This window comes from Musa acuminata, chromosome BXJ3-8, assembly GCF_036884655.1.
Source record: "Musa acuminata AAA Group cultivar baxijiao chromosome BXJ3-8, Cavendish_Baxijiao_AAA, whole genome shotgun sequence".
Classification (NCBI taxonomy): Eukaryota; Viridiplantae; Streptophyta; class Magnoliopsida; order Zingiberales; family Musaceae; genus Musa; species Musa acuminata.
In genome coordinates, this window is record NC_088356.1 from 37758036 (window position 1) to 37774420 (window position 16385).

At 35.5% G+C, this 16385-nt stretch overlaps 1 protein-coding gene across 1 annotated transcript; it reads left to right on the forward strand.

The window, feature by feature from the left end:
- The first annotated feature begins 3583 nt into the window (after nt 1–3583).
- On the forward strand, nt 3584–5090 carry LOC135644818 (RING-H2 finger protein ATL3-like). The gene has a single exon (XM_065162736.1). It carries the CDS (start codon nt 4165–4167, stop codon nt 4897–4899), a length of 735 nt encoding a protein of 244 aa, XP_065018808.1. The 5' UTR covers nt 3584–4164; the 3' UTR covers nt 4900–5090.
- The last annotated feature ends 11295 nt before the right edge of the window (nt 5091–16385 follow it).

Genomic DNA, 16385 nt, shown 5'->3' on the forward strand with positions numbered 1-16385 from the left:
TGCGTCTGCTAGAAGAATTATTCACACTGCAAGAATGCTCGTGTTGTTGCTAATTGAGGTCTTGTTGTTATCATATGAAAGCAAGCTGCTTTTATAGTGCACGATAGGAATGGGACTGCACGTATCTTTGCACTTGGTGATGTGGACAGACATCGTATTCCACCTCATCGAGTCTCATTGTCTTTGCCGATGTTGGAGGTTCCAAACCTTCTCCAACGCCAAAGCTCATCTCCAATCATCTCAACTAGTTCTTGGGAAACCAAACCATTGGCTTAATCCTATCCTCAACAGAAGACCGACCAATCATGGCGACGAACGTCGTCATCTGCGTCTTTTGGTTTGATTGGTAATCATTATGCCATGAATTATAGTTCGAGTGAATCGGATGTGTAACTGATTGTTCATTATGTGATGAATCGACTGATAATAATAATCCGAGTGAGAGATTTGGAGCCTTTTCTTTCGTTTCGTACCTAAGCGCTTGTTCGATGGAGATGGTGACACTACAAAAAGGTTGAGGCTCATGTAACCAATCTTGTCGTGCATTCCTGAGGCTTCTTCATCACCATGCACCGAAACTTTGCTGATGTCAGATTGGTCGCAGTTGTTCCTTCTTTGGACAACCCAACCCACTACGGAAGAAATACCACCACCACCACCCACCAACGACAGCACTCTCTCTCTCTCTCTCTCTCTCGCATTACCTGCCACATTATATGAAATAAAAGAATAAGGGAAACCTAACAAGAGCACTTCGAGCGAATCTCTTTCTCTACATTAGCTTTTTTGATGGCAAATTTTCAGAAAAAAATTTATAAATTTAAAGAATTTTCTGCAAAGTACTTCAACTTTTAAAAATTTTTATAAAATACTTTTTTTATTATAAATAATCAATTTTTTCTTAGTCTTGTCCAACCCGTCATCATCGTTGCCTTCACCTTGTACCACCCTTGTATCGCTCGTGCACACGTGAAGGTGACGATAGATCTAGTAGGAGCTAGCCATGGGACGATGTCGTTAGAACCAACAGAGGTGGAGGGTAGAAGCGGCAGTAGGTAAATGTGAATAATTCTTTAAGTTACTCATTATTTATAATATAATAATTCAAAAAATTTGGAGAAAATTCTAAGAAAGAAAGAAAAGATAGATTTGTTTAATTCTTTTGTAGCCAATATTTACATTGAAAAATCTAAAATATTTATAAAAAAAATTCTGAAAAAAAGGACGAAAGAAAAGAAAGAAGTTTCTCTTTATTTCTTTTGTTTCTTTTCGATTTATTTTTCTCTATTGGTATTGGATTATTCATTAGCGTGCTAATAATCATCTTGTTTGATTGAATATGAAGGAATACGCTTAGGATAGTACTTGCATACATCTAAATTTAATATATAAACTACTTATTTCAATTTCAACACATTTGAAATAATAAAAAGGATATTTTAGTATTATTTCTTCAACAAATTACAGATTATATAATGGGAAAAAAAAAGACCTATCAACCAATAAAATCCTGACAAATGGATTAAAAAACTACTTAAGATATCACCTCCATATATTTTATCAAAGTTCGATCAGCTCGACTACCACATCAGCAAAGCTGACGTGGCTACCACATCATCATTAAAATAATAAAAGAATATATACTTTTAATAATCATCCGATTCCATATGTGTCTTTGACATTCGTCCATTACTATACGGGAATCTTCATATGATTGGAATATATATATATATATATATATATATATATATATATATATATATATATATATATATATTATTTTGCTTATTATTTGTGGAGCATTTCATTAAGAAAGTTGACCCCAATCTTTCGACAATTCAAATTTGATTTTTAGATCCATTCTTTGTGTAAAAGTAGACCTTTTTTTTTTATGTACCATTAGAATCTTTGATGTATCTCACTTTATTCATGTTATTCCAACTAATCATAGTCGAGATAGCAATTATATCTGTGTCTAATTTGATTCAAATCCATATTAATTGTCTATCATCTTCATATGCTAATATAATTAAAGAATTAATTTCATTACTAAAACAAAACCCGAGTTATAAACATATCGATGTAATCCAACCTAATTATTCCCACTGATAACGCCAATATTCGTTTACCAAATATCCTCATCGACTATCAATAGTTTGATCCACTTAGAACGCACTAATAAACCTAATTCGGTTTTAAAGATAATAGGTTACAATGTTCTTATATATAGCTATAGTATGTTTTTGTTACTAAGATAAAAGCATCACAAATTATTAAAAATACTAACCTTATTATATATTTGAGGTTTCATAAAATATATATATTTTAATTTAGAGCTTTTAACTATGAATATTTTTGATATATTTGAAAATCGAGGATGACAAGTCCTTTTTTTTTTTTTTTATGCAACCTTAAATTTAGGACTAGAATTTTTTGAAAAATCTTATGATATGTATTATTAATCATTTAAAAAGAATGTTAATAAAAGGAAATTTTTTTTCACCTAATCAGAACAGTGTAACTCTAATAGAAAAACATATAACTCAGTTTTAATTAATTAAAATTTTCAGTAATCATAAATATCAATTTTACCATATGTTTTGATTTTTTTTTAATAAAAGGATGGGATTCTCTTTGACAAACATAGAAATGATAGCTATAATTTTTAAAAAAGAGCTATTTATTTCTTCATAAAGTCTTCTTTTTTATTTATTTTTTTAAATTCATCCCCTATTTTTGTTTTTCCAAAATAACCATTATAATTCGAATAATACCTAAAATATCTCAGTTATCAAATTTTTTTCATCAGCTTTGGACCGTTATAGTGTTTTACAAAAATGTTAGAGTATTTTATTAAGGTTCTGAAAATGTTATAGGTGACATCAATAATGACTACTACAATATCATATTTTTTGGGTTGTAATTAGTTTGGTTGATGTTGGGAGTCTATTTAGATCATATCTAATGTTTTTTAAGTAGACTTTATAGTGTTTTTGTTGTGGTAGCTCAAAGCATTATAATAAATCAATGTTTTTTTATTTATTTATATTTGGGTGTTATAAATATATATATTTGAATCCTAATATAACATATCAAGTGATTTCTAGTTTGTTTAGATTCTATTTAGTTCATTAATAATGTTTTTCAATAATATTATAGTGTTTTTATTAAGGTGTTGAAAATAATATAAAATTATTTTTTTAAAAAAATACTATAAGTGATATTATATTGCATCTTTGATTGTTTGATACAATAGATGAAATTATATTTTAAATATACATTTATATAAACATTGCTTGGTAAAATTATATTTAAAAAATTCGTTGAATATTATGTGATAAATTTAACCATACAAATATATTTTAATATTTTATATATATATATATATATATATATTTAAATTAATAAGTAAATAATATAAAAAATAAAATAAAATGAATGCACATAATTTTACAATAAATGAACATAAAATAATATTAAAAAATAAAATATATTTCTCACTAAATCATGCCATTACATTAAATGAGGATTAGAGTTCTATTATATATAGTGATAATTTTGTGATTTAAAAGAAAGTCATAAAGTGCTTTGTGAAACTTAAAAAATTTCATTAACATCTCTTAAATACTGAAATGCTAATGCTATCCAAAAATAATATAAGGATTTACACAATATAGCATCCAAGCTAAACAATGATTCAAAAGAAACTTTACCAAGCAACAATCTATATTTGGTGTGCATCATTTAATTTTAGGATTGAAGGTAGAAGAGATTATGATCCCATTTGCATCCATTTATTGTATTTTTCAAATGAACTTTATAATATTTTTTATTATGGCGGCCAAAATATTATAATTGGCAGAAAAAAAAAATACTATTCCGGTATTCCAAATAAATGTCCCATTCAAAGAAAACAAAAACAAAAACAAAAACAAAAACAAAAAGGGACAATTTTTGGAGAAATCGCCTTAAAAAAAAATTAAAATTAAAATATGGGGAAAATAAATCACCATCAAAGAAAAAGCTTTCTCGCCCAAACTCCATTTCTCCGCCCTCTCTCATGCGGCGCGCTACATATACACACGCAATTCTCAGAACACTTCACCTGCCATTTCTTCCACTGCTGAGCTCATAAAACACATCGAGGAGGAGAATCCCAGACTTATGTCCGGAACAGTGCAGTCGATGGGCGGCGTCGGCCGGTTGTCCCTGACGACGGCCACCGGGATCATGGTCGCCGCGGTCATCGCCTTTTTACTGCTCTTTGTCCTCGCCTTCTTCATGTACCTCCGCGCCAAGCACTGCTGGGGCGCCATCCCGGTCTCCCGCGGCGCCCCTGCCTTCTTGGCCTCCGCCCCGCGGCTGCGGGGCCTCGAAGTTCCCGCCGTCGCCGCGCTCCCTTCGGTGCTGATCCGCTTCGGGGGCTTGAAGGATTGCGCCGAGTGCGCGGTCTGCCTCTGCGAGCTGTCGGAAGGCGACGCCGCGCGGCTGCTGCCCAAGTGCGGCCACGCCTTCCATGTCGAGTGCATCGACATGTGGTTCCTATCCCACTCCACCTGTCCGCTCTGCCGCAGCTCGGTGGATCCCGAGGTTGCCGATCGCGACGCTCGCTCATCGGAATCATCGCCGGATTCTGCGGCGAATGTGCTGCTTTGTGCCTCGGACGATCAGGTTAATGGCCCAAGTTCTCTCGCGAGCTCCAGCACTTTGAGCTCTTCTTCTTCAGAGGAAGCATCGGTGATCGAGATACCGAGGAGAGCGGTGGACGGGTTCCAAACTCCGAATTCGCCATTGCCCGTGAGAAGTCTCCCAGAGGAAGAGACCAGATCGCCCACAGCACCGACGTCGAGATCACAGGGATGTTATACGGGGACGAGTTCACGAATGGCTGCCGCATGATGCAGAACGTATGCTTCACTGAGTCTGTCGAAAGGTTTAGCATCAACATTTCCATTAGATTTGCACAGGTAGTAAGTAGTCGATCTATGTCATGTCAATTAGGAATTCCATAACAAGGATGAAAACAAGTGCATGTGCATATGTTTTGCCGATTGTAAAGAAAGGCATTTGGGGGTATTTTAGAAGCTTGGAAGCAGACAATTCTTTCATATATATATATATATATATATATAATATATATAGTTTCTGTGTGAATTTGTTGTTCTCTTAATTTTAATTCATCCATGTCAAAAAATTTGAGCTTTGGGTTCTCCATCTATTCTATCTATCTATTGCTCATCAGAGGCTCATACTTCAATAATGATTGATTGATTGATTGATTGATTGGGTACAATGCAAGAATGAATGCATTTGATACTACCAATGACCTCTCGGCCACAGTGCTGATGAAATCTATACAACTTCATTAGTCTCTTTTTGGCTTTCTTTCTCTTATGACTGGTAATTTCATGGTTCATTCAACTAAGCCATGTATAGATTGTGATCTATGCCAACAAAACCCAAATGAACATTTAGGTTCCGATTTCTGGTGAGTCCAAATTGCACCTCACTTCTTGTAGCTCAGGAATGATGAAAGAGCTCAATTTTGAACTAGGGTAGATGAGTTTTGATAGTCTTACTTGCTTATGTAGTCTTATGTAAGCTCCATACAGGTTCCACTAAATTCTATCTTTTTCCCTGTCTATCATTGGCTTTCTATCTAATCTGCTTTTACGCAACGGACTATCAAATTCCTTATCGGTGTGAAAACACATTGAACTTCTATTTTGGTCTTATGCTTTCACGCGCTAGACTATCAAATCCATTTATTTTTTAAGCTTTGAATAAATATTTTATTAAATTGATCTAGTCCAATAATAATCACATAGGATTTATTTGATATTTATTTATTTATTTATTAAGAGTCCATGAACTTTGGGTGAAACTCTATAAATATGGATATATTCATTTTTTTTTCGACAAGCAATGAATTATTATTCAGTTTCTTGACAAACTCTAGGAGGCCGATTCCCTGTGATCAAGGAGGCCGATCCCCTGGAAGTGATCATCCCATTTTCTCCCCTTCTATGATAAAATCCTAAGGTCTTATCATTTTATATCAGAATAACGATCATCGACATTATCGCTGTAATTTCTTACGACACTTCCCGCGGCTATCATCATCTTCAAAAAAACAGAGGAAAAAAAGGGTGAAGTCGACAACCACATCATTCTCGAGCGAGAAAGAGCCCCTGCTTCCGACCAACGATAACCACCGCCGTTGCTTCCTGGCCAGCAACCACTACCGTCGTTGCTTCTCGGCCAGTGACCACCCCCCATTGTTGCACTGTAGTCACCCTCCAGCCATGCACACCTCATCCTGCTCAAGCGAGAAAGGGCCGTCGTCGATATTCCCAGCCATCGGACCACCCCCCTCGTCGCTCTTAGCCTCGACGATCCTTGGTTGCTCCCAGCCTTTAGTGATGCTGCTTCCCAACTGCACCAACACTGTTGCCTCTCGGCCTCGGCAACAATCTCCCCTCCTCGCGGCGACCGAAATAGGGCAACTCTGCATCTTCTACTGCTGCCGTCGATCACTGCTGTTTCCTCCCCTTTTGCTATTGCTTCATGGCCCGCGACCATCGCAGGTGCTGCTTCACCACTATTGCCTCTAGACCTTGGCAGCAACCTCGCCTACTCATGATGATCGAAATAGGACAACTATGCATCTTCTGCCGCAACTGCCATTCATCGTTGTTTCTCCCCTTGTCACATCCTGGATTTTTTTTTTTTTCATATATTTTCACACAGGCCAAATAAATAAACATCACTTTATTCATCATCTATAACCATTTATTACAATTTATTTATTCATCAAATTACAAATAGAAAAGTTAACTTCAAGAGTCATCCAAGTGGCTCTACCTAGCGGTAGAGGAAGGTCCGCTCTCCACTGGAATCCGATTTAGTACTAGAGGGAGGCTGCTCTGAAAATCAAAAACAAAGAAAATTCAGCAACGCTGAGTAGGAACCCCAAAAGTCAAATCAAGATGAATACATGATCAAAATTCAATCAATCATCCCATTGGCGTATATCAAGTACCCGAAGGAGCACTCCCCCAACAGCGGATGGAGAGGCTTTATCCCACGGGATGAGTTTGTGTTCTCCCAACAGCGGATGGAGGCAAACTCATATCACACTCCCAACAGCGGATGGAGTGGTGTCCCACACCCGCCAAAGTGGGGACACGTTCCTCCCGACAGCGGATGGAGGAACCGTCCAGCCGCCACATCTGACGGCCCGCTAATCCCCGAAGGGAATCGCCCTACCTGCTCTTGGCAGGAATATAATCTCACACTGGTCATATCCATTTCGGGATGAAATAACATATTTAAAACATCTCTTTCAAAAGTCATCAATATCAAATAATATAAATTAACCCTCAATTGACTTGAACTCTAGTTTAATCGATTCAATTGAACTCGATTTACTAGAGCCTAACTGAACTGATCTCTAATCCTTATTTAACTGGTCTAGAACCACTCTAGACTAGTATAATTTAGACTAGATTAAGTTCAATTTAGGTTAAACTAACTTGAATAAGTCAATCAATTCGGAATCACCCTGAATTGATCTAGACTAATCAAGTATAGTTTAATTCAATCAATATTTGGGCTCAAGTTCAACAATAATATTGGGCTAGATTGAGCCAGTCCATCTATTGGTCGTGTGCATTATACATGATTGAGCATGTATTACATAAAACTGGCTCAGCCTTGGCCCATGGACTAGTCATAGCATATACCCATTAACAACATATATGAAAACATAATAATACATTAAAAGATAGATGAGGAGAAAAGTTTTAATACAAAGAAATAACATTCTCAATTTGACTAGAAATCATAAGACATTAAAAGAGGGACTAGGAGATAAGTTTTAACACAAGGAAATCGCTTTCTAAATCCAAATAAAAATCATGTTTTCAACACATAAAATTTCAACATATTCTAGTCATATTTTAAATCATTCAGAATAATATATTTTAAATTTCAGATCAAAGGATATCAAAAAGGGATTTTAGATAACATATTCTAGTCTAACAAGATTTTAATCCAGATAAGATTAAAGATAAACTGTAATACAGAAAATATATCATATAAAACATATACTTTTTTAACATATTTAATTCTACAATAAAAACCTTAATCATGGGTCAAAGAATATTTTGAAAACTTTAACTGATTACTTTAATACAAAAAAATTTGACATTTAAAGAATTGATACACATTTTCAAACTATAAAACTTTCAACATTTAAAGAATCAAAATAAAAGCTAAAACTTTTAAGAAAGGTAGGGAAACCTACCTCTTGTCAATAGGGTGTAACTCCTCGTTCTCTTGTTAACAGGGTGTAACTCATCGTTCCTCCCGCTGCTAGGCTCGACTAGGTCAGGAACGAAGGAGAGAGATCCCTCCCCTTTAAATAGGAGGAGGCGAGCCTCTATTAAGGGAAATAAATTTTTAATTTTCGTATTTATAAATTATTTCCATTTAATATACTACCAAATATGATATCATCATATTTGGAATACTTACTAGTTATTTCCTTAATTCATATCAACATATAAGGAAGTAGATTAAGATTTCCTTAAATTATAATAACAAGTAAGGAAAGAAAATCAATTCCTAACTTAAATATTTGATGTGATTACACCCCTTTTGCTATTGCTTCTCGGTCAGCGACCACCGCCGCCACTGCTCCCGGCCAGCGACCACCCCCCTTGTTCCACTGTAGCCACCCTCTAGCCGCAGACATAGCAACCTCAGTAAGCCTTTACGCTTCCCTGCCTCAACCCCGGTCGCTCGTCGATCGCTACCCTTGGGTCGCAGCAACCACAACCACACATGTAGCTGCCCTCAGTCGCTCCCCACGCCAACGCCATCTCATTTGAGCCCTTGCAACCTCACCCAACGCAGCAACAGAAACAGGACAGCAACCTTTCCTCCACACACGACCGCAACAAGCCTTTATGCTACCCTTGGCATCCGCTTTCTCGGTAGCTTCACGTTCCCAGCCAAACTTCACAATAGTCACACCGAATAATGCAGTACTAATGCCCTTGACCCGACACCAGAAACAATAGTTGGAGATTATAGATCTGCAGTCTTACTTAATAGTTACTGACAACTCAGTGAAAGCCCAATTAGAAATCTTGAAAATCAAAATTAAGAACCAACTGCAAGAAATCCTTGATAATTTTTAAAAAAGTCTATTAGAGAGCTTCAATAAATTTTAATAAGATGAAAGTTCAAATCTTATATTGAACCGACTTGAAGAGACAGAGAAAAGAAACCAAAAACAGGACACAAGCTGAAGGTAGAATTTTTTAAAAATGGAGATCCGACTAGTTGAATCTCTAGTTTTCACAGAACTCCAGAAGAATTCAAGATGGAAATAGCTTCAATCTAACTAGATGGAGATGTAATCCAATGGTATAATTGGTACAAAACTTGAGGGTCCCCTCATGGGAGCAATTTAAGAGAGGACTTCTTGTTCACTTTGGACCATATGAATATGAGAATGTTGATGGACAGCTCATTAAAATTTGTTAGATTTCTATAATACTAGAATATCAAAGCATATTTGAATGATTGTTAAATCAAGCCAAAGACTAGTCTGAACTATAACTAGTAGGAACATTTATTGAAGTACTTAATCTATATATTCGGTGTGAAGTCAAAGCTCGCTAACCCCACACTTTGATAGCTGCAATCTTGTTTGTACATTTGCATGAGGAAAAAATTAGCAGGAAAAAATATCAAAATAGAAGTGACAGTAAACAGATGATCAATAAGCCACCCGCCCCATCTATTCCCAACCGAAACCCTAATGTTCGAGGACTAACCCGAGAAAAACTCAAGGAAAGATCAACGAAGGATTTGTGTTGGCACTGTGATGAAAAGTGGAGTAATGAGCACCTATGTAAATAAGGAAATTATTTGATGATTGAACCAATTGGGGAGGAACCAGAAGCTAACAATGTGGACTCCGATCATGAAAGTATGAATTCTGATAAAGGTGTTAGACTTATCATACATACAATGTATACATTAGTCGACTACTCTAAACAGAGGAACTTTGAAACATCAATATATTACAGTTTTGATTGATACATACAATGTATACATTAGTCGACTACTCTAAACAGAGGAACTCTGAAACATCAATATATTACAGTTTTGATTGATACTGGTAGCACTAATAATTTTATGGACAGTAAGGTTGCTAATGGATTGACGTATCATATTAAAGATTGTCACAAATTTTGAAGTAAAGATCGCTGATGGACATATTTTTATTTGTGATAGCAAATGTTCAAAGGTAAAATTGATTATATAGGGCCAAGAGTTGCTTGTAAACTTTTTTTTACTATCCTTGGAAGACTTCGAAGTGGTGCTTAGAATTGAATGACTATCAACTTTGGGTGATGTTTCTTGAAATTTTTCTAAACTAATCATGAAGTTTTTTATTAATGGAAATCATATGATCATAAAGGAAAGACGTGAAAATAAGGTCACAACTGTCACTAGCCATCGGATGGAGAGGGTTCTTCAGAAGACTTCAACGACTACTACACTGAAAGGTCGATCTATTGCTTATACTATAAAAAAGTAGAGATTGTACTTAGTGGATCAATGGGTTGTGATGCACCGCAGATACTCTATGACTGAAGTGCTTAAAGAGAAGCTCCCTGAGTTTGATGCTGCTCAGCTTTGAGGACAAGGCTGATTCGAAGGGGGAGGAATTGTTAGGATCCCTTTATTTTTTAAGCTTTGAATAAATGTTTTATTGAGTTGGTCTAGTCCAATAATATTTATTTGATATTTATTTATTATTTATTTATTATTTATTTATTAAGAGTCCAAATCTTGATAGACTCTAGGTGGAACTCTATAAATAATAATATATCTATTTTTTTTCGATAAATAATAAAATATTATTTAATCTTTTGATAAATCCTAAGAGATCGATCAACTTCGAGTGATATATATATATATATATATATATATATATATATATATATTTATTTATTTATTTATTTATTTATGATATAATTTTAGGCTCTTATCAAAACACATTGAGATGCTGTTTGGTGATAGAATGAAAACTAACCAAAAGGCTGCTTACTTATGGTCAGGCCTCACTGGATAAGTAGCTTGAGTGGGACGAGGCTACCGGATGGGAAGGGAAGAATGTTATGCAAGCAAGAGACTTTTTCCCTCCCATTTGTCACTTTATTGATGTGGATAGATGAAAGCGATTGGAAATATTCCTGGCAATTCAGCACCTAAATGAAACTGTGCTCCATCTTTCTGGTTTTGCCAGTGACTGCTGGCGTATGTCAGACTGTTCTATCATAATTAGCTCATTGACCAGAGGATACACATTTTGATGTTGTCCGCAACCCGTCGGTGGTTTCCATCATAAAATACATCACTACAATGACTGATGTTGCATGAACCTAACTTCTATAGTCATTAATCGAGCAATCGATTTTTCTCACACCAGTAATCACTTCTTTCTTAATCGACAGTGACCGTATTGTTCACATCTTTGTTATAGCTGCACCGATGCTTTTTGCTCCTACTAAAGATATTGCTCATAACATGCTTTTATCATGTCTTCTCTGCTCTAGTGTTCAGTTATATGATCGAGTTGTCTCGAACATGTTGTTGCTCGTTCCACTTCATCGGATCGTCCAATTCATGCAACAGTTATCAAGCTTATATCATTTGGTTACATCAAGATAGTTCTTTTGCTACTTGTTTTTCACTGTTCGATGAATTGGACGGGCAAGATTTTTAATAGACACTGTAATTTTCCATCACACAAAAACAACCCTTCAAGCAATGCTTGCAATTTTTTTTCTTTTCAGTACCGATATGCACATTTCAACTTTTTACGATGAATCAACTTGTGCTTTTCGAGTCTTGTTTTTTACTTACACTGTTCTTCTCCAAATTGCTTTTGATCTCGGATTAATAGTTTTTTTGAATCCTAGCTTTCTGGATTTGCAAGTCGGAAAGGATGTCTTCCTGTACTTTTCCTTCTTTTAGAAGGTTAATGATAGGGCTTATTTTGGGTCTAAGACAAGTCATACCTAGTGTCACACGTCAGGTCAAAATCCGTACTAAATCGTTGCTTGACATGTCTCGGATTTCCCGAGATGGCACTGTCCCCAAGACACGACAAGTTAGAATCCGTACCAAGACACTGTTTGGCACGTCCACCACGTTAACCCGACATCCGGCATCGACCCTTGGACAATAGTATAAAGACTTCTGGCCGGCATCCGGCTCAGGGGGAGAAAAATAATTCCACAAACAATTGATTTGCTCGTTGGAGGGGCCACAGTCGGAAATCACTCGACGAAGGCCTTTTTTACAGGTAGGCAGTCACCCCGAGCCACGAGCGCCTCGACCAGGAAATCGCCACCCAGTGAGGGAGGTCGAGCTGTCAGTTATCTCGGGAACAGAGAGACGCAGCTCGACGCTAACGGTGCTCGAACCAAAAAAACGCTGACCAACACCCCGTTGCGAAGGCCTGACTTACCTGGGTATCCAGCTCAGCCAACAGAGAACTCCCGACATTGACCCGTGGACCTAGCTATGCTGACTCGTCAGCCATGACATCTTTGTTCACCAACAGCTAGTATATTCAATATTAATTCTGTACCAACCCTTGACATTATCATTCCGAATTCATATGGCCACTGAAACCCCCATCTGAAGCTGTAAATTCTATGATGCCAATGGCAAGCCCACAACAGCTTCGAGATATTATACAGGGTTTATATCAGGGACAGGAATCAGCGTCATATGGCTTTCTCAATTTTCATGTGGCACAAAGTATGAAGCCAATAAAACAAATTATTATCTTGGATTAGGAATCGGAATATGTTCCTACCTGAGAGGTGCCTCATATCCTTCTCCTTCTCCCAGATTTACTGTTGCTGCTTGCTCATTCCTTCCGCAGAATCTATTTAAAGCAAATGCTGATGCAGGTAGCTCGACATTTCCGGTAAATTGATTAGTATTTGTTTTACGACACTTCAGCACTACAGTAGATTGCAGCTTATTAATGATCTTTGACCACACAATGTGCATGCAACAGATTCAACAATCCAACATCCAAACTGTTTTCAATAGAAGCAAACATCCTATGAAATTGAACTCTTTCGCTTGTATCAGGCGATACATATCGGTCCATCAATAGATTGGTATATGGATCACCCGTTACTAGGTGGAACACTTGATATAGCTCCATATCGAATGATACGAGATTGTATCAAATGGTAATGATCGAAATTTCTATTGTTACAACCTAGCACAGATCGCTAATGATCGATTTCGATTGTTACAGGTTGCTAATGATCAAAATCGATTGTTACCGACCTATAGTGTTCCAACGGTCAAATTGACCATTAGAGCTCTTTCGCATGGGTTTTTAAACCTATCCTCTCCCTTATTTCACTACATTTCACTCCTGCACTCTCTTAGACTACCTCAAACTCATTTTTTTTCACATTCTTTTTTTTATTCTTACATTTGCACTCTCTTAGACTCTACAAAATAATGATATTTATCTTATTTTCACCTTTGCACTCTCTTAGACTCTACAAAGCAACTATTTATGAATTATATCGAGACTAATTTGAGAGGATTAAGAGGAAAAACTTTTTAATCAAGAGTATGCATTCTCTTTCTTTAATTAGAGAGTAATTCATATATTTAATATTATGATTAATGTGTTTAATATTGATTAATTCAAAATTAGACATCAAATATTTATATTTCATGTATATTAAATATTAAAAGATATTTATGATAGTAAAATATATTTAATTAGTTTTTATTAAAATTATTTAATATTATAATTAGTGATTTTAATGATGATTTAATCAAAATTTAATTGATTTTGGATTAATTGAATGTCTTTAATGCATATTAAGGTGTTTGTGATATCAGGAAAATGAGGAATTGAATTTAAAAGGTTGATAGTTATATTTGCTGGGATAAGTTTTTTGGATTTAAGAGAAACAAACTTAAGGTAATACTTTAATAAAATCGATAAATAGTTCACCACCGAGTTTAGAATCATAAAGGGATACAAAAAATTTACCACCCAAAGGATATTAAACAAGGATACAGAATTAAAAACAAATGACTCACCACTCAAGAAAATGTCCAAGAGAGATAGAGATGAAACCTACCACTCTGTGGTAAACAAAAAAGATACGTAATTAAAAGAGAACTTAAATAGTTTCTACAAATACAATCAGATTATGAATGATTTTTAACTCTAAAACACGATAACTAAGCCATTTAATGCATTCCTTAGTAATGAAAAAAGTTAGAATTAACTCCTCATTTGAATCTGCCCATCATCATCAGTTGGAAAGTTAAGAGTATCTCAAGGAATGCCTCTTAATTCTTTAGTAATCAATATGAGCTATTCAATTAAGTTGGGCCATTACATGTTTGTAAAAATGGGTTTGCAACTCATTTGGCTTATGGCTGTCACATTTGAGAGATCTGGATTAAAGACTATGAGACAAGCATTTAGGGCTATAGAGAATACCATAGATTCATTATGATTTACGCGAGCTTATTGTTGGAAATTAGGCACTCTTGTGTTAATCTTCTCTGGTTGAAAAAGACTTGTCCTTAAGTCCTTATTTATTCCTTTATTATGATAAAGACTTAAATCAATCACAATGAATATTGGGGACACTCCATAATCTCCAAGTAGCTTGATCTCATAAACGTTCTTGCCAATTCTCTTAAGCACCTTGAATAGACTATCAGCTTTTGGTTTCAATTTTTCAAATTTGTCTGGTGGAAACCTCTCATTCCTCGGATGAATTCAAACTAAATGACCCTCATTAAGCTTCACATGCTTTCTGTGTTTATTGACAGCTTGCTTGTATCTCTTATTTTGCTTCTCAATGGTTGCTTTAATACTCTCATGCAACTTCTTTATCTATTTATCTCTATCTTTAGCATCTCTACTAAATTGCTTAGTTGTAGAATGAGGAACTAAGTCTAAAGGACTAACAAGATTAGCACCATAAACAACTACAAAAGGACTCTTATCATTATTGTGATACATGGAACGGTTGTAGACAAACTCAATTTGTGAAAGACTGAGATCCCATGGCTTAATGTTCTTACCGACATAACTTCTAAGCAAGTTTCTAAAGCTTCTATTCGTTACCTCTGTTTGTCCATTGGTTTGTGGATAATGAGGGCTATTGAAATTCAAAGATGTACCTAGCTTCCTCCACAGAGTTCTCTGAAAATGATTAAAAAATTTTGAATCTTGATCAGATACCATAGTTCTTGGAATGTCATGCAATATCTTGGAATGTCATGCAATATCACAATATCCTTGGAGTACAAATCAACAATATAAGATGCATTATTTGATTTGTTGCACAGAACAAAATGAGACATCTTTAAGAATCTATCAACAACAACCATGATAGAATCCTTATTCCTTTGAGTTCTTGGCAGTCCCAAAACGAAGTCAAGACTCACATCCTTCCATGGAGCACTAGGCACCGACAATGGAGTGTACAAATCAGAATTTTTGACTTCTTGTTTTTGCCAAATGACACACTCAGCATTGCTTCACAAGTCTCTCCACATCTCTGAACATCTTAGTCCAATAGAAATTTGATTAAATAAGAACTAAGTCTTATCCTTACCAAAATGTCCTCCCAAAACACCACCATAAGCTTTAACCAAAATTATTTATCTTAAAGAATAAGATGGAACACATAAGATATTAGCTCGAAAAAGAAAATCCATCAAAGAGAAAAAATTATTAAAAAGAACTTGATTTGCAATTCTACCATATTTGAGATGAAATCTATATCATTCTCGAAGAGATATTTAAATGTTGCAAATCCAACCACTTTGACTTCCATGATAATAAAGAATGCTTTCTACTTAATGCATCAGCAACTATATTTTGAATACCAGATTTGTGCTTGATAGTAAAATTATAAGATTGTAAGAACTCTACCCAAGTTGCATGATCTTGTTTAGCTTATGTTGGAGATTAATGAACTTCAAAACCTTATGATCAGAATATAGGACAAATGACTTGACAAAAAGATGTTGGGATACCTAGATAGTGCATCATATGCGTAGTGGAAGAATAAAAAAATAAAATCCTATATTTCCCAAAAGAAAAAGATTTCGTCGTCGTGCGAAGATTGGTGCACAAAACAAATTACAAAACCAAAAATTGCACGTGTCAAGGTAGATTTGTTACCTAGGGAGATCATATATCTTATAAAATCCTAGATCTGTAGGAATGAATGAAAGAGGTGAATTATCCTCCTCTCTAATGATGATCCATATGGTAGATGCGA